This window comes from Pseudophryne corroboree, chromosome 3, assembly GCF_028390025.1.
Source record: "Pseudophryne corroboree isolate aPseCor3 chromosome 3, aPseCor3.hap2, whole genome shotgun sequence".
NCBI lineage: Eukaryota > Metazoa > Chordata > Amphibia > Anura > Myobatrachidae > Pseudophryne > Pseudophryne corroboree.
The window spans coordinates 358,494,410-358,518,947 of record NC_086446.1 but is presented as its reverse complement, the minus strand read 5'-3'; the positions used below and the strand labels follow the sequence as shown (position 1 = coordinate 358,518,947).

The window sequence follows — 24,538 nt, the reverse complement described above, 5'->3', positions numbered from 1 at the left end:
CTGAATGTTTTCTATCAACGTCAGTGGTAACTGAGCCTACAATTAATCTATAAGCTCATTGTAGTCTCATGCAGCCTATAGTCACTAGTATTCTATCATTTACTCTGCATCCCCCTGTTGAAAATAGCTAAAGAAGATTAAAACAGTAAAAATCTAAAATAAAAAGCTGATTTTTTTAATACAAATACAGATGTAGAAACTCTCATTGTTGCGAATCATACGGACAGACATACGCTGCATTAGTCGCCATGCTGTGTCCAGTCGCAGCCAGATGTTTGGACTCAGAAATGAATGGGTGCGTGCATGCATTTGTTGGCACACTAGCAACACCATCCTTCGCATAGATTAGGGTGGCTACATCTGTATACTTAAGCAGTGAAATAACTCCATTAATTAATAGTGATGAGCGGGTTCGGTTCCTCGGAATCCGAACCCCCCCGAACTTCACCCATTTTACACGGGTCGGAGGCAGACTCGGATTCTCCCGTACGGCTCTGTTAACCCGAGCGCGCCCGAACGTCATCATCCCGCTGTCGGATTCTCGCGAGATTCGGATTCTATATAAGGAGTTGCACGTCGCCGCCATTTTTCACTCGTGCATTGGAAATGATAGTGAGAGGACATGGCTGGCGTCCTCTCACTTTGTTTCAGGGGGCTGCAAATATCTTTATTCTGGGGACCAGCATTATAGGAGGAGTACAGTGCAGAGTTTTGCTGACCAGTGACCACCAGTATTATACGTTCTCTGCCTGAAAAACGCTCCATATCTGTGCTCAGTGTGCTGCATATATCTGTGCTCACACTGCTTTATTGTGGGGACTGGGGACCAGCAGTATTATATAGGAGGAGTACAGTGCAGAGTTTTGCTGACCAGTGACCACCAGTATTATACGTTCTCTGCCTGAAAAACGCTCCATGATTAAGCTACATGCGAAATGCGCATTGGAGTGAGGCGCTGGTAGCTCCGTTTTTTGCTCCTGTAACAATGTACAAATACGTTATGTGTCATTAACACCTATGAAATGATTTAACTCAAGTATACCTACATCAATAGAAGTTCCTTGCATTATGAGAAAGCTCTAATAGATGCAGCAAGTGCAGACTGTTATTGTGTGAAATCCTCCTACTTAGTATAACGTATGTGTTTTCAGTACACTGCTAGCAGACATAAAGGTTGATTTGCAGAGATCAATTTGAGCCCCAGGTGATAATATACGGCAGTGACGTGCTCACCGCACGTCCCTGATATACGGGCACTATTCATTTATCTGCATGTCATTATACAGCAGCGGTGATTTGGACCATACACCTCACGGTTATATAGAGGAAAGATTTGATAACTAAACTGACATACAATATTACTATTAACACGTCTGCGAGTGTCCTATGTAGGACTGTATACTTACAAATTAAGTTTCTGCAGTCCTGCACAAGCTCCAATTATCAAATACCAAGGGACAATATATATCAAAAGATCACATTTAGGCAGGAACTGTGAATGGGATAACCCCGTATTATCATACCACAGTACATTATTATTACAGATGTACTGATTTGGGAATATGCTCTAGATCAAGGCATAAGAGGAGTGAGTGAGCAGCCCATTCGTCACAATACTGCTACAGTGATCTGTTCAGTCAGTTTGCAACAGTGAATGATTGAACATAATACATTGTATCAACCTCATAACATTGCATGAGGAAACACATCACTGAATTGAAAGGACAACCAAACTGTACTGCATATTACCTACTCAATATCGAGTGATCTATATATAACCTTCCTGTAATTACCTCATAACCACACAATTGGACTGGTTTATAAGAGGAGGAAGGACATTATTAATAGATCACTTTAGGATATATTTAGAGAATTAGAATTAATATATCGTTATGGTTCAGACACAATAACACTATTGGTATTTGGATCGAATATTTAATAAGTACAGGAGAAATATCGGGTGCTCCAACGCCAGATTTTATTATTTCTTTCTATCTCTACATTTTAATATTTCGCTTTTTATAGATAAGTGGGAAGATTATATATGTTATGATACTAATAAAAGTTACGTTTTAATAATAAAAATAAAACTGTGAAACTCATCGACTAAGTGCACCACAGAACTACCTTTCTTTTTTTTCTTTTTGGTAAAAAACTTAAAAAACTTCTGAGTTTCTGCTACTGAATGTTTTCTATCAACGTCAGTGGTAACTGAGCCTACAATTAATCTATAAGCTCATTGTAGTCTCATGCAGCCTATAGTCACTAGTATTCTATCATTTACTCTGCATCCCCCTGTTGAAAATAGCTAAAGAAGATTAAAACAGTAAAAATCTAAAATAAAAAGCTGATTTTTTTAATACAAATACAGATGTAGAAACTCTCATTGTTGCGAATCATACGGACAGACATACGCTGCATTAGTCGCCATGCTGTGTCCAGTCGCAGCCAGATGTTTGGACTCAGAAATGAATGGGTGCGTGCATGCATTTGTTGGCACACTAGCAACACCATCCTTCGCATAGATTAGGGTGGCTACATCTGTATACTTAAGCAGTGAAATAACTCCATTAATTAATAGTGATGAGCGGGTTCGGTTCCTCGGAATCCGAACCCCCCCGAACTTCACCCATTTTACACGGGTCGGAGGCAGACTCGGATTCTCCCGTACGGCTCTGTTAACCCGAGCGCGCCCGAACGTCATCATCCCGCTGTCGGATTCTCGCGAGATTCGGATTCTATATAAGGAGTTGCACGTCGCCGCCATTTTTCACTCGTGCATTGGAAATGATAGTGAGAGGACATGGCTGGCGTCCTCTCACTTTGTTTCAGGGGGCTGCAAATATCTTTATTCTGGGGACCAGCATTATAGGAGGAGTACAGTGCAGAGTTTTGCTGACCAGTGACCACCAGTATTATACGTTCTCTGCCTGAAAAACGCTCCATATCTGTGCTCAGTGTGCTGCATATATCTGTGCTCACACTGCTTTATTGTGGGGACTGGGGACCACCAGTATATTATATAGGAGGAGTACAGTGCAGAGTTTTGCTGACCAGTGACCACCAGTATTATACGATCTCTGCCTGAAAAACGCTCCATATCTGTGCTCAGTGTGCTGCATATATCTGTGCTCACACTGCTTAACTGTGGGGACTGGGGACCAGCAGTATTATATAGGAGGAGTACAGTGCAGAGTTTTGCTGACCAGTGACCACCAGTATTATACGTTCTCTGCCTGAAAAACGCTCCATATCTGTGCTCAGTGTGCTGCATATATCTGTGCTCACACTGCTTTATTGTGGGGACTGGGGACCAGCAGTATTATATAGGAGGAGTACAGTGCAGAGTTTTGCTGACCAGTGACCACCAGTATTATACGTTCTCTGCCTGAAAAACGCTCCATATCTGTGCTGCATTGTAGTATATAGTAGGAGTACAGTGCATAATTTTGCTGACCACCAGTATATAATATATAGTAGTACGGTACAGAAGGCCACTGCTCTACCTACCTCTGTGTCGTCAAGTATACTATCCATCCATACCTGTGGTGCATTTCAGTTTTGCACAGTTTGCTTACCACCAGCATATAATATATAGCAGTACGGTACAGTAGGCCACTGCTCTACCTACCTCTGTGTCATCAAGCATACTATCCATCCATACCTGTGGTGCATTTCAGTTGTGTGCAGTATATATAGTAGTAGGCCATTGCTATTGATACTGGCATATAATTCCACACATTAAAAAATGGAGAACAAAAATGTGGAGGGTAAAATAGGGAAAGATCAAGATCCACTTCCACCTCGTGCTGAAGCTGCTGCCACTAGTCATGGCCGAGACGATGAAATGCCATCAACGTCGTCTGCCAAGGCCGATGCCCAATGTCATAGTAGAGAGCATGTAAAATCCAAAAAACAAAAGTTCAGTAAAATGACCCAAAAATCAAACTTAAAAGCGTCTGAGGAGAAGCGTAAACTTGCCAATATGCCATTTACGACACGGAGTGGCAAGGAACGGCTGAGGCCCTGGCCTATGTTCATGGCTAGTGGTTCAGCTTCACATGAGGATGGAAGCACTCATCCTCTCGCTAGAAAAATGAAAAGACTTAAGCTGGCAAAAGCACAGCAAAGAACTGTGCGTTCTTCTAAATCACAAATCCCCAAGGAGAGTCCAATTGTGTCGGCTGCGATACCTGACCTTCCCAACACTGGACGGGAAGAGGTGGCGCCTTCCACCATTTGCACGCCCCCTGCAAGTGCTGGAAGGAGCACCCGCAGTCCAGTTCCTGATAGTAAAATTGAAGATGTCACTGTTGAAGTACACCAGGATGAGGATATGGGTGTTGCTGGCGCTGAGGAGGAAATTGACAAGGAGGATTCTGATGGTGAGGTGGTTTGTTTAAGTCAGGCACCCGGGGAGACACCTGTTGTCCGTGGGACGAATATGGCCATTGACATGCCTGGTCAAATTACAAAAAAAATCACCTCTTCGGTGTGGAATTATTTTAACACAAATGCGGACAACAGGTGTCAAGCCGTGTGTTGCCTTTGTCAAGCTGTAATATGTAGGGGTAAGGACGTTAACCACCTCGGAACATCCTCCCTTATACGTCACCTGCAACGCATTCATCATAAGTCAGTGACAAGTTCAAAAACTTTGGATGACAGCGGAAGCAGTCCACTGACCACTAAATCCCTTCCTCTTGTAACCAAGCTCCTGCAAACCACACCACCAACTCCCTCAGTGTCAATTTCCTCCTTACACAGGAAAGCCAATAGTCCTGCAGGCCATGTCACTGGCAAGTCTGACGAGTCCTCTCCTGCCTGGGATTCCTCCGATGCATCCTTGAGTGTAACGCCTACTGCTGCTGGCGCTGCTGTTGTTGCTGCTGGGAGTCGATCGTCATCCCAGAGGGGAAGTCGGAAGACCACTTGTACTACTTCCAGTAAGCAATTGACTGTCCAACAGTCCTTTGCGAGGAAGATGAAATATCACAGCAGTCATCCTGCTGCAAAGCGGATAACTCAGGCCTTGGCAGCCTGGGCGGTGAGAAACGTGTTTCCGTTATCCACCGTTAATTCACAGGCAACTACAGACTTGATTGAGGTACTGTGTCCCCGGTACCAAATACCATCTAGGTTCCATTTCTCTAGGCAGGCGAAATGTACACAGACCACAGAAAAAGAGTCACCAGTGTCCTAAAAAATGCAGTTGTACCCAAGTGGAGCAGGGCAGACTCAGGACTATATGACTGTGACAGCCCACTGGGTAGATTTATTGCTTCCCACAGCAAGAACAGCAGCGGCGGCACCAGTAGCAGCATCTCGCAAACGCCAACTCGTTCCTAGGCAGGCTACACTTTGTATCACCGCATTCCAGAAGAGGCACACAGCTGGCAAACTCTTACGGAAACTGAGGAACATCATCGCAGAATGGCTTACCCCAAATGGACTCTCCTGGGGATTTGTGACATCGGACAACGCCAGCAATATTGTGTGTGCATTACATCTGGGCAAATTCCTGCACGTCCCATGTTTTGCACATACATATAATTTGGTGGTGCAGAATTATTTAAAAAAACGACAGGGGCGTGCAAGAGATGCTGTCGGTGGCCCGAAGAATTGCGGGCCACTTTCAGCATTCAGCCACCGCATGCTGAAGACTGGAGCACCAGCAAACAGTCCTGAACCTGCCCTGTCATCATCTGAAGCAAGAGGTGGTAACGAGGTGGAATTTAACGCTCTATATGCTTCAGAGGATGGAGGAGCAGCAAAAGGCCATTCAAGCCTTTACATCTGCCTACGATATAGGCAAAGGAGGGGGAATGCACCTGATTCAAGCGCAGTGGAGAATGATTTCAACGTTGTGCAAGGTTCTGCAACCCTTTGAACTTGCCACACGTGATGTCAGTTCAGACACTGCCAGCCTGAGTCAGGTCATCCCCCTCATCAGGCTTTTGCAGAAGAAGCTGGAGACATTGAAGGAGGAGCTAAAACAGAGCGATTCCGCTAGGCATGTGGGACTTGTGGATGGAGCCCTTAATTCGCTTAACCAGGATTCACGGGTGGTCAATCTGTTGAAATTAGACATTTTGGCCACCGTGCTTGATCCTAGATTTAAAACCTACGTTGTATCTCTCTTTCCGGCAGACACAAGTCTGCAGAGGTTCAAAGACCTGCTGGTGAGAAAATTGTCAAGTCAAGCGGAACGTGACCCGTCAACAGCTTCTCCTTCACATTCTCCCGCAACTGGGGGTGCGAGGAAAAGGCTAAGAATTCCGAGCCCACCCGCTGGCGGTGATGCAGGGCAGTCTGGAGCGAGTGCTGACATATGGTCCGGACTGAAGGACCTGCCAACGATTACTGACATGTTGTCTACTGTCACTGCATATGATTCTCTCACCATTGAAAGAATGGTGGAGGATTATATGAGGGACCACATCCAAGTAGGCAGGGCCGGCGCTACCACTAGGCAGCTTTAGGCAGCTGGCTAGGGCGGCAGCCGCTGGAGGGCGCCTCTTATTCAGCCCAACATTCAAATGAAAGATGTTTCTTTAACATCTTTCGTCTACTGTACCAGATGCTGGTGACAGGGGCGGCAGCCACTTTTCCCCCAGCAACCCATTTTTTCCTTAATATTTTCAATGGGGAGGGGATTGAGGACAAGCGCGCCGCGTATGCAGTCAGAGGCAGCAGGTGCCCGCTCCTCACTAGCGGCACATTAACACCGCCAGCGGCGTTGTGTAGCCGGTGACCGCAACGAGGAGCAGTGCCTCCCCGCCAGCAGCAGCAGCGCCAACCCGGCCGCCGGGACCATGAGCCGATTGACGCTGGCAGGCAGCAGTAACCCCCCCACGCCAACCCGGCCAGCGGTAAGGTGTCCTTTGTGGTGATGCGGCATCCGGAGTAGTGGCTTCCTGGAGGAGTCACTCCCCGAGAAAGTGGTAGAGGTCACAGTGTGCCCTGGTGGACTATGTGTGGACTATGGAGGCAGTCAGTGTATTTATGTATGAGAGAGGCAGGGTATGGATTTATGGATATATATGTATGTATGTATGGATGTATGTATGATAGAGGCTATGGATGTATGTATGATAGAGGCTATGTATGTATGTATGTATGGATGTTTGTATGATAGAGGCTATGTATGTATGTATGGATGTATGTATGATAGAGGCTACGTATGTATGTATGTATGAGAGAGGCCGTGTATGTATGTATGTATGTATGTATGTATGTATGAGAGAGGCTGTATATGTATGTATGATAGAGGCTATGTATGTATGAGTGAGGCCATATATGTATGCATGTTTGAGAGAGGCCGTATATGTATGTATGTATGAGAGAGGCCGTATATATACGGCCTCATACGAACGAGAGGCCGTGTATGTATGAGAGAGGCCGTATATATATATATATATATATATATATATGTGTACCTACGTACGTATGAGAGAGGCCGTGTATGTATATATGAGAGGCCATATATGTATGTATGAGAGAATCCGTATATATATATATATGTATATATATATGTGTACGTACGTACGTACGTACGTACGTACGAGAGAGGCCATGTATGTATGTATGTATGTATGATGAGAGGCCATGTATGTATGTATGTATGTATGTATGTATGTATGAGAGAGGCCATATATATATGTATGAGAGAGGTCATGTATTTATGTATGTATGAGAGAGACCGTATATGTATGTATGTATGATGAGAGGCCATGTATGTATGAGAGAGGCTGTGTGTGTGTGTGTGTGTATGTATGTATGTATGAATGAATGAGAGTGGCTGCATATATATGTATACAGTATACAAGGCAGTGCAATGGTGTGTGTGTGTGTGTGTGTATGTATATATATATATATATATATAATAAGAATTTACTTACCGATAATTCTATTTCTCGTAGTCCGTAGTGGATGCTGGGGACTCCGTCAGGACCATGGGGAATAGCGGGCTCCGCAGGAGACAGGGCACATCTAAAAAAGCTTTTAGGTCACATGGTGTGTACTGGCTCCTCCCCCTATGACCCTCCTCCAAGCCTCAGTTAGGTACTGTGCCCGGACGAGCGTACACAATAAGGAAGGATCTTGAATCCCGGGTAAGACTCATAACAGCCACACCAATCACACCGTACCACTTGTGATCTGAACCCAGTTAACAGTATGATAACAAAACGAAGTAGCCTCTGAAAAGATGGCTCACAACAAGAATAACCCGATTTTTTGTAACAATAACTATGTACAAGCATTGCAGACAAACCGCACTTGGGATGGGCGCCCAGCATCCACTACGGACTACGAGAAATAGAATTATCGGTAAGTAAATTCTTATTTTCTCTAACGTCCTAGTGGATGCTGGGGACTCCGTCAGGACCATGGGGATTATACCAAAGCTCCCAAACGGGCGGGAGAGTGCGGATGACTCTGCAGCACCGAATGAGAGAACTCCAGGTCCTCCTTAGCCAGAGTATCAAATTTGTAAAATTTTACAAACGTGTTCTCCCCTGACCACGTAGCTGCTCGGCAAAGTTGTAATGCCGAGACCCCTTGGGCAGCCGCCCAAGATGCGCCCACTTTCCTAGTGGAGTGGGCCTTTACAGATTTAGGCTGTGGCACGCCTGCCACAGAATGTGCAAGTTGGATTGTGCTACAGATCCAACGTGCAATCGTCTGTTTAGACGCAGGAGCACCCATCTTGTTGGGTGCCATACAATATAAACAGCAAGTCAGACTTTCTGACTCCAGCCGTCCTAAACTATATATATATATATATATATATATATATATATATATATATATATATTTTTAGGGTCCTGACAACGTCTAGTAACTTGGAGTCCTCCAAGTCCCTAGAAGCCGCAGGCACCATAATAGGTTGTTTCAGGTGAAAAACCTGACACCCCCTTAGGAAGAAAACTGGAGACGAGTCCCAGTTCTGCCCTGTCCGAATGGAAAATTAAATATGGGCTTTTGCAAGACAAAGCCGCCCATTCTGACAAACGCCTGGCCGAGGCCAGGACCAACAGCATGGTCACTGTCCATGTGAGATATTGGTCAACAGCATGTTCACTTTCCATGTGATATATTTCAAATCCACAGATTTGAGCGGTTCAAACCAATATGATTTTAAGGAATCCCAACACTATGTTGAGATCCCACGGTGCCACTAGAGGCACAAAAAGGGGTGTATATGCAATACTCCCTTGACAATCTGGACTTCAGGAACTGAAGTCAATTCTTTTCGGAAGAAATTCTACAGGGCCGAAACTTAAAACCTTAAAGAACCCCAATTTTAGGCTCAAAACACTCCTGTTTTCAGGAAGTGTAGAAATCGACCTAGTTGAATTTTCTTCGTGGGGCCTTCCTGGCCTCACCCACGCAACATATTTTCACCACATGTGGTGATGACGTTGTGCGATCACCTCCTTCCTGGCTTTGACCAGGGTAGGTATGACCTCTTATGGAATGCCTTTTTCCTTCAGGATCCGGCATTCAACCGCCATGCCGTCAAACGCAGCCGCGGTAAGTCTTGGAATAGACATGGTACCTGCTGAAGCAAGTCCCTTCTTAGCTCCCCAGGCCCTTAGTCCTCTGTGAGCATCTCTTGAAGTTCCGGGTACCAAGTCCCTCTTGGCCAATCCGGAGTCACGAGTATAGTTCATACTCCTCTATGTCTTATAATTCTCAATACCTTGGTTATGAGAAGCAGAGGAGGGAACACATACACCGACTGTTACACCCACGGTGTTACCAGGACATCCACAGCTATCGCCTGAAGGTCCCATGACCTGGCGCAATTCCTGTCCCGTTTTTTGTTCGGGCGGGACGCCATCATTTCCACCTTTGGTCTTTGCCAATGGCTCACAATCATGCGGAAAAACTTCCCTATGAAGTTCCCACTCTCCCAGGTGGAGGTCATGCCTGCTGAGGAAGTCTGCTTCCCAGTCGTCCACTCCCGGAGAGAACACTGCTGACAGTGCTATCACATGATTTTCCGCCTAGCGAAAAATCCTTGCAGTGTTTTCACTGCCCTCCAGCTTCTAGTGTCGCCCTTTCTGTTTACGTGGGCGACTGCCGTGATGTTATCCCACTGGATCAATACCGGCTGACCTTGAAGCAGAGGTCTTGCTAAGTTTAGAGCCTTATAATTTCGCTCTTAGCTCCCTCTATGTGGAGAGAATTCTCCAGACTTGATCACACTTTCCTGGAAATTTTTTCCCTGTGTGACTGCTCCCCAGCCTCTCAGGCTGGCCTCCGTGGTTACCAGCATCCAATCCTGAATGCTGAATCTGTGGCCCTCTAGAAGATGAGCACTCTGTAATCACCACAGGAGAGACACCCTTGTCCTTGGATATAGGGTTATCCGCTGATGCATCTGAAGATGCGATCCGGACCATTTGTCCAGCAGATCCCACTGAAGAGTTCTTGCGTGAAATCTGCCGAATGGAATTGCTTCGTAATAAGCCACCATTTTTACCAGGACTCTTGTGCAATGATGCACTGACACTTTTCCTGGTTTTAGGAGGATCCCGATTAGCTCGGATAACTCCCTGGCTTTCTCCTCTGGGAGAAACACCTTTTTCTGGACTGTGTCCAGAATCATCCCTAGGAACAGTAGACGTGTCCTCGGAAAAGCTACGATTTTGGAATATTTAGAATCCACTCGTGCTGTCGTAGAACTATTAAAGATAGTGCTACTCCGACCTCCAACTGTTCTCTGGACCTTGCCCTTATCAGGAAAGCGTCCAAGTTTCTTTTAAGAAGAATCATCATTTCGGCCATTACCTTGGTAAAGACCCGGGGCGCCGTGGACAATCCAAACGGCAGCGTCTGAACTGATAGTGACAGTTCTGTACCACGAACCTGAAGTACCCTTGGTGAGAAGGGCAAATTTGGACATGTAGGTAAATGTCCCTGATATCCAGTGACACCATCTCGTCCCCTTCTTCCTGGTTCGCTATCACTGCTCTGAGTGACTCCATCTTGATTTGAACGCTTGTATGTAAGTGTTCAAATATTCCAGATCTCACCGAGCCGTTTGGCTTCAGTACCACAATATAGTGTGGAATAATACCCCCTCCCTTGTTGTAGGAGGGGTACTTTGATTATCACCTGCTGGGAATACAGCCTGTGAATTGTTTCCAATACTGCCTCCCTGTCGGAGGTAGACGTTGGTAAAACAGACTTCCGGAACTTGTGAGGAGGAGACGTCTCGAATTTCCAATGTACACCTGGGATACTACATGTAGGATCCAGGAGTCCCCTTGCGAGTGAGCCCACTGCGTGCTGAAACTCTTGAGATGACCCCCTACCGCACCTGAGTCCACTTGTACTGCCCCAGCGTCATGCTGCGGACTTGGCAGAAGCTGTGAAGGGCTTCTGTTCCTGGGAATGGGCTGCTTGCTGCAGTCTTCTTCCCTTTCCTCTACCCCTGGGCAGATATGACTGGCCTTTGCCCGCCTGCCCGTATGGGGACGAAAGGACTGAGACTGAAAAGACTGTGTCCTTTTCTGCTGAGATGTGACTCGGGGAACAAAAGGTGGATTTTTCAGCTGTCGCCATGGCCACCAGGTCCGATGGACCGCCCCTTTATACGGCAATACTTCCATGTGCCGTCTGGAATCTGCCTCACCTGACCACTGTCGTGTCTTCGTCTGGCAGATATGGACATCACATTTACTCTTGATGCCAGAATGCAAATATCCCTCTGCGCATCACGCATATATAGAAATGCATCCTTAAAATGCTCTATAGACAATAAAATCTTGTCCCTGTCAAGGGTATCAAAATTTTCAGTCAGGAAATCCGACCAAGCCCCCTCAGCGCTGCACATCCAGTCTGAGGCGATTGCTGGTCGTAGTATAACACCAGTATGTGTGTATATACTTCTTAGGCTATTTTTCATCTTCCTATCAGCTGGCTCCTTGAGGGCGGCCGTATCTGGAGACGGTAACGCCACTTGTTTTTATAAGCGTGTGAGCGCCTTATCCACCCTAAGGTGTGTTTCCCAACTCGCCCTTACTTCTGGCGGGAAAGGGTATACCGCCCATAACTTTCTATCGGAGGAACCCCACGTATCATCACACACTTCATTTAATTTATCTGATTCAGGCAAAACTACAAGTAATTTATTCACACCCTACAAAATACCCTTATTTGTGGTACTTGTAGTATCAGAAATATGTAACACCTCCTTCATGCCCTTAACATGTAACGTGTGGCCCTAAAGGAAAATACGTTTGTTTCTTCACCGTCGACACTGGAGTCAGTGTCCCTGAGGTAAATGGGCGTTTTTACCAGCCCCTGGCGGTGTCTGAGACGCCTGGACAGGTACTAATTTGTTTGCCGGTCGTCTCATGTCGTCAACCGGCTCGCAGCGTGTTGACATGATCACGTACTTCCACAAGTAAGCCATCCATTCCGGTGTCGACTCCCTAGAGAGTGACATCACCATTACAGGCAATTTGCTCCGCCTCCTCACCAACATTTTCCTCATACATGTCGACACACACGTACCGACATACAGCACACACACAGGGAATGCTCTGATAGAGGACAGGACCCACTAGCCCTTTGGGGAGACAGAGGGAGAGTTTGCCAGCACACACCAAAATGCTATAATTATACAGGGACAACCTTTATAAAAGTGTTCCTCCCTTATAGCATTTAATATATATTTATATCGCCAAATCAGTGCCCCCCCTCTCTGTTTTAACCCTGTTTCTGTAGTGCAGTGCAGGGGAGAGCATGGGAGCCTTCCCCTCAGCCTTTCTGTGAGGGAAAATGGCGCTGTGTGCTGAGGAGAATAAGCTCCGCCCCTTTTTCGGCGGGTTTTTTCTCCCGGTTTTTAAGAACTGGCCTGGGTTAAAATACATACATATAGCCTTAATGGCTATATGTGATGTATTTATTTTGCCAATAAGGTACTTATATTGCTGCCCAGGGCGCCCCCAGCAGCGCCCTGCACCCTCCGTGACTAGGTCAGTGAGCCGTGTGACAACAATGGCGCACAGCTGCAGTGCTGTGCGCTACCTTCATGAAGACTGTGAAGTCTTCTGCCGCCTGTTTCCGGACCTCCGTTCTGCCGTCTTCTTCAGCGTCTGTAAGGGGGATCGGCGGCGCGGCTCCGGGACGAACCCCAGGCTGACCTGTGTTCCGACTCCCTCTGGAGCTCAGTGTCCAGTAGCCTAAGATCCCAATCCATCCTGCACGCAGGTGAGTTGGAGATCTCTCCCCTAAGTCCCTCGTTGCAGTGATCCTGTTGCCAGCAGGAATCACTGAATGAAACCTAAAAAAAAACTTTTCTAAACAGCTCTTTAAGAGAGCCACCTAGATTGCACCCTTCTCGGACGGGCACAAAAACCTAACTGAGGCTTGGAGGAGGGTCATAGGGGGAGGAGCCAGTACACACCATGTGACCTAAAAGCTTTTTTAGATGTGCCCTGTCTCCTGCGGAGCCCGCTATTCCCCATGGTCCTGACGGAGTCCCCAGCATCCACTAGGACGTTAGAGAAATATATATAATGTGAGAGGCAGTGTGTGTATGTATGTATGAATGTATATATGAGAGAGACAGTGTATGGATGGATGAAAGAGGCTACGTACGTACGTACGAAGCAGTGTATATACAGTATGTATGTATATGAGAGGCATTGTATGTATATGAGAGGCAGTGTATGTATAAATGTATATACGAGAGAGGAAGTATATTTATGAATGTATATATGAGAGGCAGTGTTTGTACGTACGAATGAGAGAGGCAGTGTATTTAAGAATGTATATACGAGAGAGGCAGTGTATGTATATGAGAGACAGTGTATATATGAATGTATATATGAGAGGCAGTATATGTATGTATGTGAGAGGCAGTGTATGTATGAATGTATATATGAGAGAGACAGTGTATGGATGGATGAAAGAGGCTATGTACGTACGTACGAAGCAGTGTATATACAGTATGTATGTATATGAGAGGCATTGTATATATGTATGTATATGAGAGGCAGTGTATGTATAAATGTATATACGAGAGAGGAAGTGTATATATGAGAGGCAGTGTATGTACGTACGAATGAGAGAGGCAGTGTATTTAAGAATGTATATACGAGAGAGGCAGTGTATGTATATGAGAGACAGTGTATATATGAATGTATATAAGAGAGGCAGTATATGTATGTATATGAGAGGCAGTGTATGTATGAATGTATATATGAGAGGCAGTGTGTGTATGTATGTATGTATGTATGTATGTATGTATGTGTGAGGCAGTGTATGTATGTATATGAGAGGCAGTGTATGTATGAATGTATATATGAGAGGCAGTGTATGTATGTATGTATGTATGTATGTATGTATGTATGTATGTGAGAGGCAGTGTATGTATGAATGTATATATGAGAGGCAGTGTATGTATGTATGTATGTATGTATGTATGTATGTATGTGAGAGGCAGTGTATGTATGTATATGAGAGGCAGTGTATGTATGAATGTATATATGAGAGGCAGTGTATGTATGTGAGAGGCAGTGTATGTATGTGAGAGGCAGTGTATGTATGTATATGAAAGGCAGTGTATGTATGAATGTATATATGAGAGGCAGTGTATGTATGTATGTATGTATGTATGTATATGAGAGGCAGTGTATGTATGAATGTATATATGAGAGGCAGTGTACTGTATGTATGTATGTATGTATGTATGTGAGAGGCAGTGTATGAATGTATGTATATATGTGAGGCAGTGTATGTACGTACATACATATGGGGGAGGCAGTGTATGTATGAATGTATATACTGTATGAGAGGCAGTGTATGTATGAATGTATATATGAGAGGCAGTGTACTGTATATATGAATGTATATATGAGAGAGGCAGTGTATGTATGAATGTATATACTTTATGAGAGGCAGTGTATGTATGAATGTATATATGAGAGGCAGTGTACTGTATGTATGAACGTATATATGAGAGAGGCAGTGTATGTATGTATATGAGAGGCAGTGTATGTATGAATGTATATATGAGAGGCAGTGTATGTATGTATGTATGTATGTATGTATGTATGTGAGAGGCAGTGTATGTATGAATGTATATATGAGAGGCAGTGTATGTATGTATGTATGTATGTATGTATGTATGTATGTATGTATGTGAGAGGCAGTGTATGTATGTATATGAGAGGCAGTATATGTATGAATGTATATATGAGAGGCAGTGTATGTATGTGAGAGGCAGTGTATGTATGTATATGAAAGGCAGTGTATGTATGAATGTATATATGAGAGGCAGTGTGTGTATGTATGTATGTATGTATGTATGTATATGAGAGGCAGTGTATGTATGAATGTATATATGAGAGGCAGTGTATGTATGAATGTATATATGTGAGGCAGTGTATGTATGTGAGAGGCAGTGTATGTATGTATATGAAAGGCAGTGTATGTATGAATGTATATATGAGAGGCAGTGTATGTATGAATGTATATATGAGAGGCAGTGTATGTATGTATATGAAAGGCAGTGTATGTATGAATGTATATATGAGAGGCAGTGTATGTATGAATGTATATATGAGAGGCAGTGTATGTATGAATGTATATATGAGAGGCAGTGTACTGTATGTATGTATGTATGTATGTATGTATGTATGTGAGAGGCAGTGTATGAATGTATGTATATATGTGAGGCAGTGTATGTACGTACATACATATGGGGGAGGCAGTGTATGTATGAATGTATATACTGTATGAGAGGCAGTGTATGTATGAATGTATATATGAGAGGCAGTGTACTGTATATATGAATGTATATATGAGAGAGGCAGTGTATGTATGAATGTATATACTTTATGAGAGGCAGTGTATGTATGAATGTATATATGAGAGGCAGTGTACTGTATGTATGAATGTATATATGAGAGAGGCAGTGTATGTATGTATAGAGTATATGTATGTATAAGAGATAGAGGTGTGTGGCAGAAATAAAGGGAGATAGTATGTGTGTAAAGGAGAGCGAGAATGAGAGACACAGAAAAAGTAGATAATGTGAAGGAATAGGAGAGAGACAGAGTATGTATGAATGTATATATGAAATAGGCAGTGTATGGATATGTATGTACAGTATGTATGAGAGACAGAATGAAATGGAAAGAGATAGGCAACTGGGTAGAGTGCCAGAATCTGGGAAGGGAGAGCCACTGAGTGTACCCATCAAATTTGGATGTCTCTGAGAGAGACATTCTTGTTGTACTCAATGCAGTTAGACTGCTGGGAAACATATAAGAAGCTGTCCATGCACTTTCACCTTACTGACTGGGAAAGTGTGTAATTGGTGGTGTAGGGGGCAGCAGGCAGTAGTTTTGCCTAGGGTGCCAAGAGACCTTGCACCGGCCCTGCAAGTAGGCACGTCAGACAGTCCGTATGTATACTGGCAGGAAAAAGAGGCAATTTGGAGGCCCTTGCAGAAACTGGCTTTATTTTACCTAAGTTGCCCCCCCTCCAGTGTGTACTCCGAAAGAGTGTTTAGTGCAGCCGCTCACCTTGTCAGCAATCGGCATCCGAGGTTACTTCCAGAAAATGTGGAGAAGATGATGTTCATCAAAATGAATTATAATCAATTCCTCCGTGGAGACATTCACCAGCAATTGCCTCCAGAAAGTACACAGGGACCTGAGATGGTGGATTCCAGTGGGGACGAATTAATAATCTGTGAGGAGGGGGATGTACACGGTGATATATCGGAGGATGATGATGAGGTGGACATCTTGCCTCTGTAGAGCCAGTTTGTGCAAGAAGAGATTGATTGCTTCTTTTTTGGTGGGGGCCCAAACCAACCAGTCATTTCAGTCACAGTTGTGTGGCAGACCCTGTCGCTGAAATGATGGGTTCGTTAAAGTGTGCATGTCCTGTTTATACAACATAAGGGTGGGTGGGAGGGCCCAAGGACAATTCCATCTTGCACCTCTTTTTTCTTTCATTTTTCTTTGCATCATGTGCTGTTTGGAGACTATTTTTTTGAAGTGCCATCCTGCCTGACACTGCAGTGCCACTCCTAGATGGGCCAGGTGTTTGTGTCGGCCACTTGTGTCGCTTAGCTTAGCCATCCAGCGACCACAGTGCACCTCTTTTTTTCTTTGCATCATGTGCTGTTTGGGGACTATTTTTTAAATCAACCATCCTGTCTGACACTGCAGAGCCACTCCTAGATGGGCCAGGTGTTTGTGTCGGCCACTTGGGTCGCTTAGCTTAGTCATCCAACGACCTCGGTGCAAATTTTAGGACTAAAAATTATATTGTGAGGTGTGAGGTGTTCAGAATAGACTGGAAATAAGTGGAAATTATGGTTATTGAGGTTAATAATACTATGGGATCAAAATGACCCCCCAAATTCTATGATTTAAGCTGTTTTTTTAGGGTTTTTTGTAAAAAAACACCCGAATCCAAAACACACCCTAATCCGACAAAAAATTTTCAGGAAGGTTTTGCCAAAACGCGTCCGAATCCAAAACACGGCCGCGGAACCGAATCCAAAACCAAAACACAAAACCCGAAAAATGTCCGGTGCACATCACTATATACAGATGCGTCCTCATGCAGTGTCTTTACGCCATATGGCACTTTTCACTACTAAAACTAGAGATGTGCGGTGTGGTTCTCCAAATTTCAAAATCCACCCGTATTTTGTTGATCTGAACTGAACCAAAACCTGATCCGGGGAAAATCAGGGACTCGGATCGGATCTTCTCTTGGTTCAGAATTTGGATTTTAAATCTGAATTTTGGGTTTTGGATTGCAAAAATTACATGATTTTAGCTGTTTATTGACTTTTAATGAGTTGTATTAATGATAATCAATATTTGTCTTCTAAAATCAAGTTTTAACAAAACCATAGACAGAATCCTAACCAAAACAATTGCCAAAACCAAAACACAATGATGAATTAGAACCAATACCAAAAGAGGTTCGTGCACATCTCTAACTGAAACATTCTGTCATGGGAGCATAATGTACTTTTTTTACTATTTAATGTAATGTAAATTACATCTGAGCTACATACAAAGTCTCTTACAAATGAACCAGAAACACTAGGTTGTGAATTTTGGCCCACAGGAATTGTTAAAACCCATGTTCAAAGTCACAGTTTCAGCATAACGGAACATGGTGGGAGGAATAGCCATGGCCACTGTTGTTTGGTCTCAGGGGCAAAACTGTAGATCAAGGATTCATTGTCACTGATGATCTCCCAGACAGAGTCACCGGAGCCTCTTTCTTCTCTTGAGTCAGTTGATGGGGCACCCAGTGTGCAGAAACCTTGCTCAGGCTAAGCTTTCATGGCGTATCAAGTGGATGGATCCCGAGGAGATGCCTGTCTCCTTCTCTAGCTGGGCCATGGTTACCCTTGCATCCACATCAACTAGGCTCCGCATGGCAGCAACATTGTCTTCTGTGATGGCAGACACAGTTTAGACACAGCACTCCTCATCTTTCAGGGACCCTCTCCCACACTGACATTCTGCAAACCACTATAACACAGTGAACCGAGACAGTGCTGCCTTCCCAAAAGCAGCTCACAGTTGGTCAAATGAGATCATGTAGTCATAGAAGATCACGGCTCTCCAGTGGTCTCTGTTGAGCTCCATAATGAGCTCATGAAGGAAGTGAACATTCTGACTTCTTGGGTGTGTAGTGCTGCTTATATGGTTCTGTGCCCTGACATTTCACAAGTATTTTAGTCACAGATTACAGTTCACAACCAGTCAGATTGTGTCTACTCTACCTATGCACTGCACATTTGGAAACTTATTGCACACCCCTCTTTCCACTTTATCTCTCTACATGGTTTAATACATTTCCCTGAGTCTGATTACAGCATATAGGAAGCCTAGTTTGTATCTTTAGTTTGTTAAACTATTAGTTGGCATTGTATTAAATCCATGTGCCTTAAATGTAGGGTACTCATACTAGGGGTGGTCTTCAGTATACTACACCCCATCCTAGCATGCACAGTTTGCTCAAATTCACAAGATGCAGTTACATACAAAGCTGCATGCTTTGTGGAGTCAGGCCCTTTATATCCAAAATGTATATATGTCAATAAAGCAGTCATCTTTGAGTACAAAGTCTGTGATGAGCATGTTAAGGCAGAACTGTGTAAAAAATCAGTGATTGTGCTGAGTAGCATTTGTCTGTCATAAACAATCCCCAATAAATGTTCTGGTGAGATGACAGACTCACTTTGCTTTAAGTTATTCTTCCCAAATTCTGCTCCAGGTTTGAACATGAGCAGGCAGCTCGAGCCTCAGCAGAAAAAGATATATTTGATCTGCGAAAGGTCATTGATCATCACACCATCTTGAAGACAGAAATAGAGGCTCAGATAGAGAGCCTCCAAGAGGAATTAATTTATCTCAAGAGTAACCACACTGAGGTGAGTGTAGATACAAAAGGGATTCTCATAGGACAGTGACATAATCCAATAACTCAGAAACTTGTACCAAACAATCATGTGTTTTTTTTGTTTTTTTTGTTTTTTTGTCTGGTTTATTCAATGGCTGAGAGTTGATTTACTACAGTAATTGTCATATAAATTTTGGAATATATGCCGCACAGCCCTGATACTGTCTGAATATGACACATTGATTCTTTAGAGTAATGACAACTTTATCACTCCTGCAAAAATCTCTCACTGCTGCAACTTTACATCCATCACATGCTTTTTGATTTATGTTTGGTAATGACAACTTTATCTTTAATTAGTGATTTCTAGGCCAGACTATAGTCTGTTCTCACTGTGTATTAGTGGGGGTATACTGCTTTGTTCACACCTTGAGGCAACCTTTTGTTGTGGGTTGAGTTTTCAGAGGGTGGGTGCTGCTATCAATTAACCCTGTAGATATGTCTGCATGGTTATTTAACTAGTATAGATCAAGGCTGGAAGCATCTTTGGCTGAAAGCATCTTTTGTTGCTAAGTATGTTAGTGCAAAGTATGATGATATAATCTTTGGAGATATACGGAGAGAAACAGGAGAGAAACAGAAGGACAACAGACTATCATCACCACCTCCACAATAGACCTGCAAACAACAGACTACAGTGAGTTATCTACACCACTACCAGCAACACCTGCAGCCTGCACAGCCTGGACACTAAACTACCTGTCTGATTAAGTAACAGCCCTACTGCTCTCACACATTGCTCACACTCCTCATTTATACAATCTACAACCACTGTGTATCCCTCTCAGCCTTTCCGTTCCTTCCATTATTTCTTAAAATCCTTTTTGCACTGTCTTTTGCTTTCACTACACCCCACATTCTCCTTGTTCATTCTATATTACACCCACACCACTCTATTCCTCTGAACAACACTACTGTACCGAATTATGGCTCCTCGATCCTGCCCCATACCAATCCTCACTGCCAGGTCTCACCCCCCAAATTCCAACCCACCCACATACACTCAGAACCCAGCCAACCTTATCCCTATATCCCCTGTCCCCTCCCTTCCTTTCTCCTGTGCACTCTGGAACGCTAGATCAATCTGCAACAAGCTGCCAACTATCCACGACCTCTTCATCTCCCACTCTTTTCACCTTCTCGCCATCACTGAAACCTAGCTCTCCTCCTCTGACACCACCTCCCCTGCAGCCCTCTCCTATGGAGGCCTCTCCTTCACCCACACGGTCAGACCTGATGGCCGCCAGGGTGGAGGCGTGGGCATCCTTCTCTACCCTAACTGCACCTTTCGTGTCATCCCACCTGAGCCCTCACTCACCTTCTCCACCTTCGAGGTCCACACTATCCGCCTCTTCTACCCCATTCACCTCCATGTGGCAGTGATCTACCGCCCCACTGTTCACCTTTCCTTGACAACTTTGCTGCCTGGCTTCCCCACTTTCTCTCCTCCGACCTCCCCTCTGTCATCCTCGGTGACTTTAACATCCCTATTGACATCACTAATGCTGCTTCCACTAATCTTCTCGCCCTTTCCACCTCCTTTGGACTTTCTCAATGGACCTCCACCCCTACTCACAATCTCGGCCACTCCCTCGACCTTGTCTTCACCCACCGATGTGATCTCTCTGATTTCTCCAACTCTTCTTTCCCTCTCTCTGACCACCATCTGCTTTCTTTCACCCTTTCATCCTCCTTCCTCCTCTCCACGCCCAGACCCACCACCACCAGACGCAATCTCGGGTCTCTCAACCCCACTTTCATGTCCTCCCTCAAGACTTTCCTTTCTCCTCTTTCCACTATGACTTGTCCCAACCAGGCAGCCTCCTTCTATAACTCTTCCCTAACCGCTACTCTCGACTCTGTGGCCCCCCTCTCCTCTGTCCCCCTCCACCGCTCCAAACCCCAACCTTGGCACACCAAACTAACACGTTTCTTACAAAAATGCTCACGCTCCGCTGAACGCTCCTGGAGGAAATCACACTCTCTGCCGGACTTCCTCGATTTCAAGTTTATTCACTCCTCCTACAGCTCTGCTCTTTCCCTTGCCAAGCAATCCTTTATCCAAGCACTCATCTCTTCTCAGTCCTCCTGTCCACGCCGTCTCTTTGAAACTTTCAACACTCTCCTTCGCCCCCCTCCTCCTCCCCTCCCATCCTCCCTCACTGCCACTGACTTTGCCTCCTTCTTCATCTCCAAAATTGAGGACATCCAACACGACATCTCCCGCCGTCACCCATCTGCCCCTTCTATCCCTCCCCTCCATCTATCCCACCCTGTCCTCCTTCCGTCCCACTTCAGAAAAAGAAGTCCACTCCCTCATCTTATCCTCCCCCCCCCCCTCCACCTGCCCCCTGGACCCCCTTCCCTCCCGTATTCTCCGCTCCCTCTCCCCCACTGCCTGCTCCCACCTTGCTCACCTCTTTAACCTGTCCCTCTCTACCGGCATCTTCCCCTCACCATTCAAACAATCCAACCTCGACCCCTCATCACCCACTAACTACCGCCCCATCTCTCTTCTCCCTTTCGCCTCCAAATTACTTGAACGACTGGTCTGCTGCCATCTCACAAGCCACCTCTCTGACAACTCCATCCTCGATCCACTACAATCAGGCTTTCGCCCACTCCACTCAACTGAGACTGCCATGGTGAAAGTCACCAATGACCTGCTTTCGGCCAAATCCAGGGGCCACCTCTCTCTGCTCATCCTTCTGGACCTCTCTGCTGCCTTTGACACCGTAGATCATCCTCTCCTCCTGCGCACACTCCAAAACGCTGGCCTCTCTATCACTGTCCTTGACTGGTTTACTTCTTACCTCACTAACCACTCCTTCTCTGTGTCTGCCTCCAGCACCACCTCACACCCTTCCATCTTTCCTGTTGGTGTCCCTCAGGGTTCTGTCCTTGGACCCCTTCTGTTCTCCCTGTACACCTCTTCCCTGGGTGCGCTCATTAACTCCTTTGGCCTTCAATACCACCTCTATGGTGATGACACACAACTCTACCTCTCCTCTCCCGATCTGTCCCCCTCTGTCCTCTCCCAGGTTTCCAGCTGCCTCTCCGCAATCTCCTCCTGGATGTCTGAGCGCTCTCTGAAGCTCAACATGGACAAAACTGAACTCATCATCTTCCCCCCATCCAGAGCAACATCCCCAACCAATATCTCTATCATTGTTGACAACACCACCATCTCCCCCATTCCCCAACTCCGCTGCTTGTGTGTCACTCTTGACTCCTCCCTCTCCTTTGCACCCCACATCCAAGCTCTGGCACAATCCTGTCGTTTCCAGCTACGCAACATTGCTCGTATCAGGCCATATCTCTCCCAGAGTGCAACTACATCATCCACTCACATCATCCACTCACTGGTCATCTCACGACATGACTACTGCAATGTTCTCCTCACTGGCCTCGCTTGCTCCCATCTTGCTCCCCTCCAATCTGTCCTAAACTCTGCAGCTAGGTTTATCTTCCTCTCCCGCCGCACCACATCTGCCACTCCCCTTCGCCAAAATCTACACTGGCTCCCGTTCCCCTACAGAATCCTCTTCAAACTCCTCACCCTCACATACAAGGCCATCTCTAATTCCACTGCTCCTTACATCTCCAACCTCCTCTCCTTTCATACTCCCTCCCGCCCCCTACGGTCGACCAATGACCGTTCCCTCTCCACCGCCCTGGTCACTGTTTCCCATGCTCATGTTCAAGACTATGCCCGTGCTGCACCCCTTCAGTGGAACGCACTCCCCCGCTCCATTAGACTCTCCCCGACCTTGCAAAGCTTCAAACGGGCACTAAAAACCCACTTATTCATCAAAGCATACCCTCCCGATGCATAACCCAGTCCTGAAGCCGCGCCTCCTACCCCCTGCCTCATGCCATGAACATCTCAGCTTTGCTTGCATATTGCCATCAGGCTAACTCCCGTTTGCCTGCACCTCTTGTCATCTGTCTGTCACCCCTCCCCACTAGATTGTCAGCTCTTCAGAGCAGGGCCCTCTTTCCTCTTGTTATCTAAGCCCTCGTCTCGACACATTTCACTCGCAGCTCTCCCCTACTCAAAGACCATCTTTACCCTGCTAGTAAAGGCTCATCTCCATCTCTGGCCACCAGCCTCTAGTAGTACGATGATCATTCCTTCAATACTTACATCTTAGCTGTATTATGTCTTGAGAATGTGTGGTGCTCTATGTTACCTGTACTCTATTTCTGTTATTTATTTACTGTAATGCTATGTTTTGTCTCCCTGTACTGTCCTTTGTACGGCGCTGCGAAACACATGTGGCGCCTTATAAATAATATGTAATAATAATAATAATAATAATAACTGCATCAAATCAATATAAGCTTGTTTCTGATTGGTAACTCTTAGAAACTCAACATGCATGTTTATTTGCTTACTTATTAATCTCTGCCCAGGAGATAAATGAGCTACGTAAACTATCAAATGGTGCCGTAGATGTGGCACTGGATGTTGCTCCCTCTGCGGATCTTGGGAAAGTCATGGAGGAGATGAGAACACAGTATGAGCAGCTGGTGGAAAAATATCGTTTGGAAGCCAAATTTTTGTTTGAGAAAAAAGTGAGTTTGTCTGAAAAGACTTTCCTGGAAGTTTGTATATGAGTGACAAAGTAGGTTATATATAATGGAACACATAAACCATTGGACTAGCAGAATTACATAACTGTGTCCCAAGTAATTGGTATAAAGGTAACATTTAATTCAGCCAAAGTAGAGGCAAAAAACAGTAGGCAGACCTGTGTGAGGCGTTGCAAAATTAGTATGTACAGCAGAGGGTGTTTATAGGTATAATATAAGAATTAATAAATGTATAAGATTTATGTGCAATATGTTGCAAAGAGTGTATATTTGGGGGAATAGGGTGTGAGAATCAGGAAGTGATAGATTTTGTGAGAGTTATCCTTTTTTATTTAAAGTGGCAATCATTTACATGGCTAAATCAACCTGCTTTTGCCATGTAAATGATTGCAACTTTAAAAAAACAACAACAGGAGAATCACCACAAAATATCTCATGATAAACTAGGTTGTAGTAATATAAACACCCTTAT

The 24,538-nt window shown here is 45.0% G+C and overlaps 1 protein-coding gene across 2 annotated transcripts in view; it reads left to right on the top strand.

Annotated features, from left to right (window-relative positions):
- LOC135055584 (keratin, type I cytoskeletal 19-like) overlaps positions 1-24,538 on the top strand; it is a 51,364-nt gene that overhangs the window by 5,741 nt on the left and 21,085 nt on the right. For both annotated transcript variants that reach the window (XM_063959814.1, XM_063959816.1), the window contains exons 3-4: positions 19,285-19,441; positions 23,887-24,048. In XM_063959814.1, the coding sequence (XP_063815884.1) occupies positions 19,285-19,441; positions 23,887-24,048 (319 nt within the window). The remainder of the gene's footprint in view (positions 1-19,284; positions 19,442-23,886; positions 24,049-24,538) is intronic.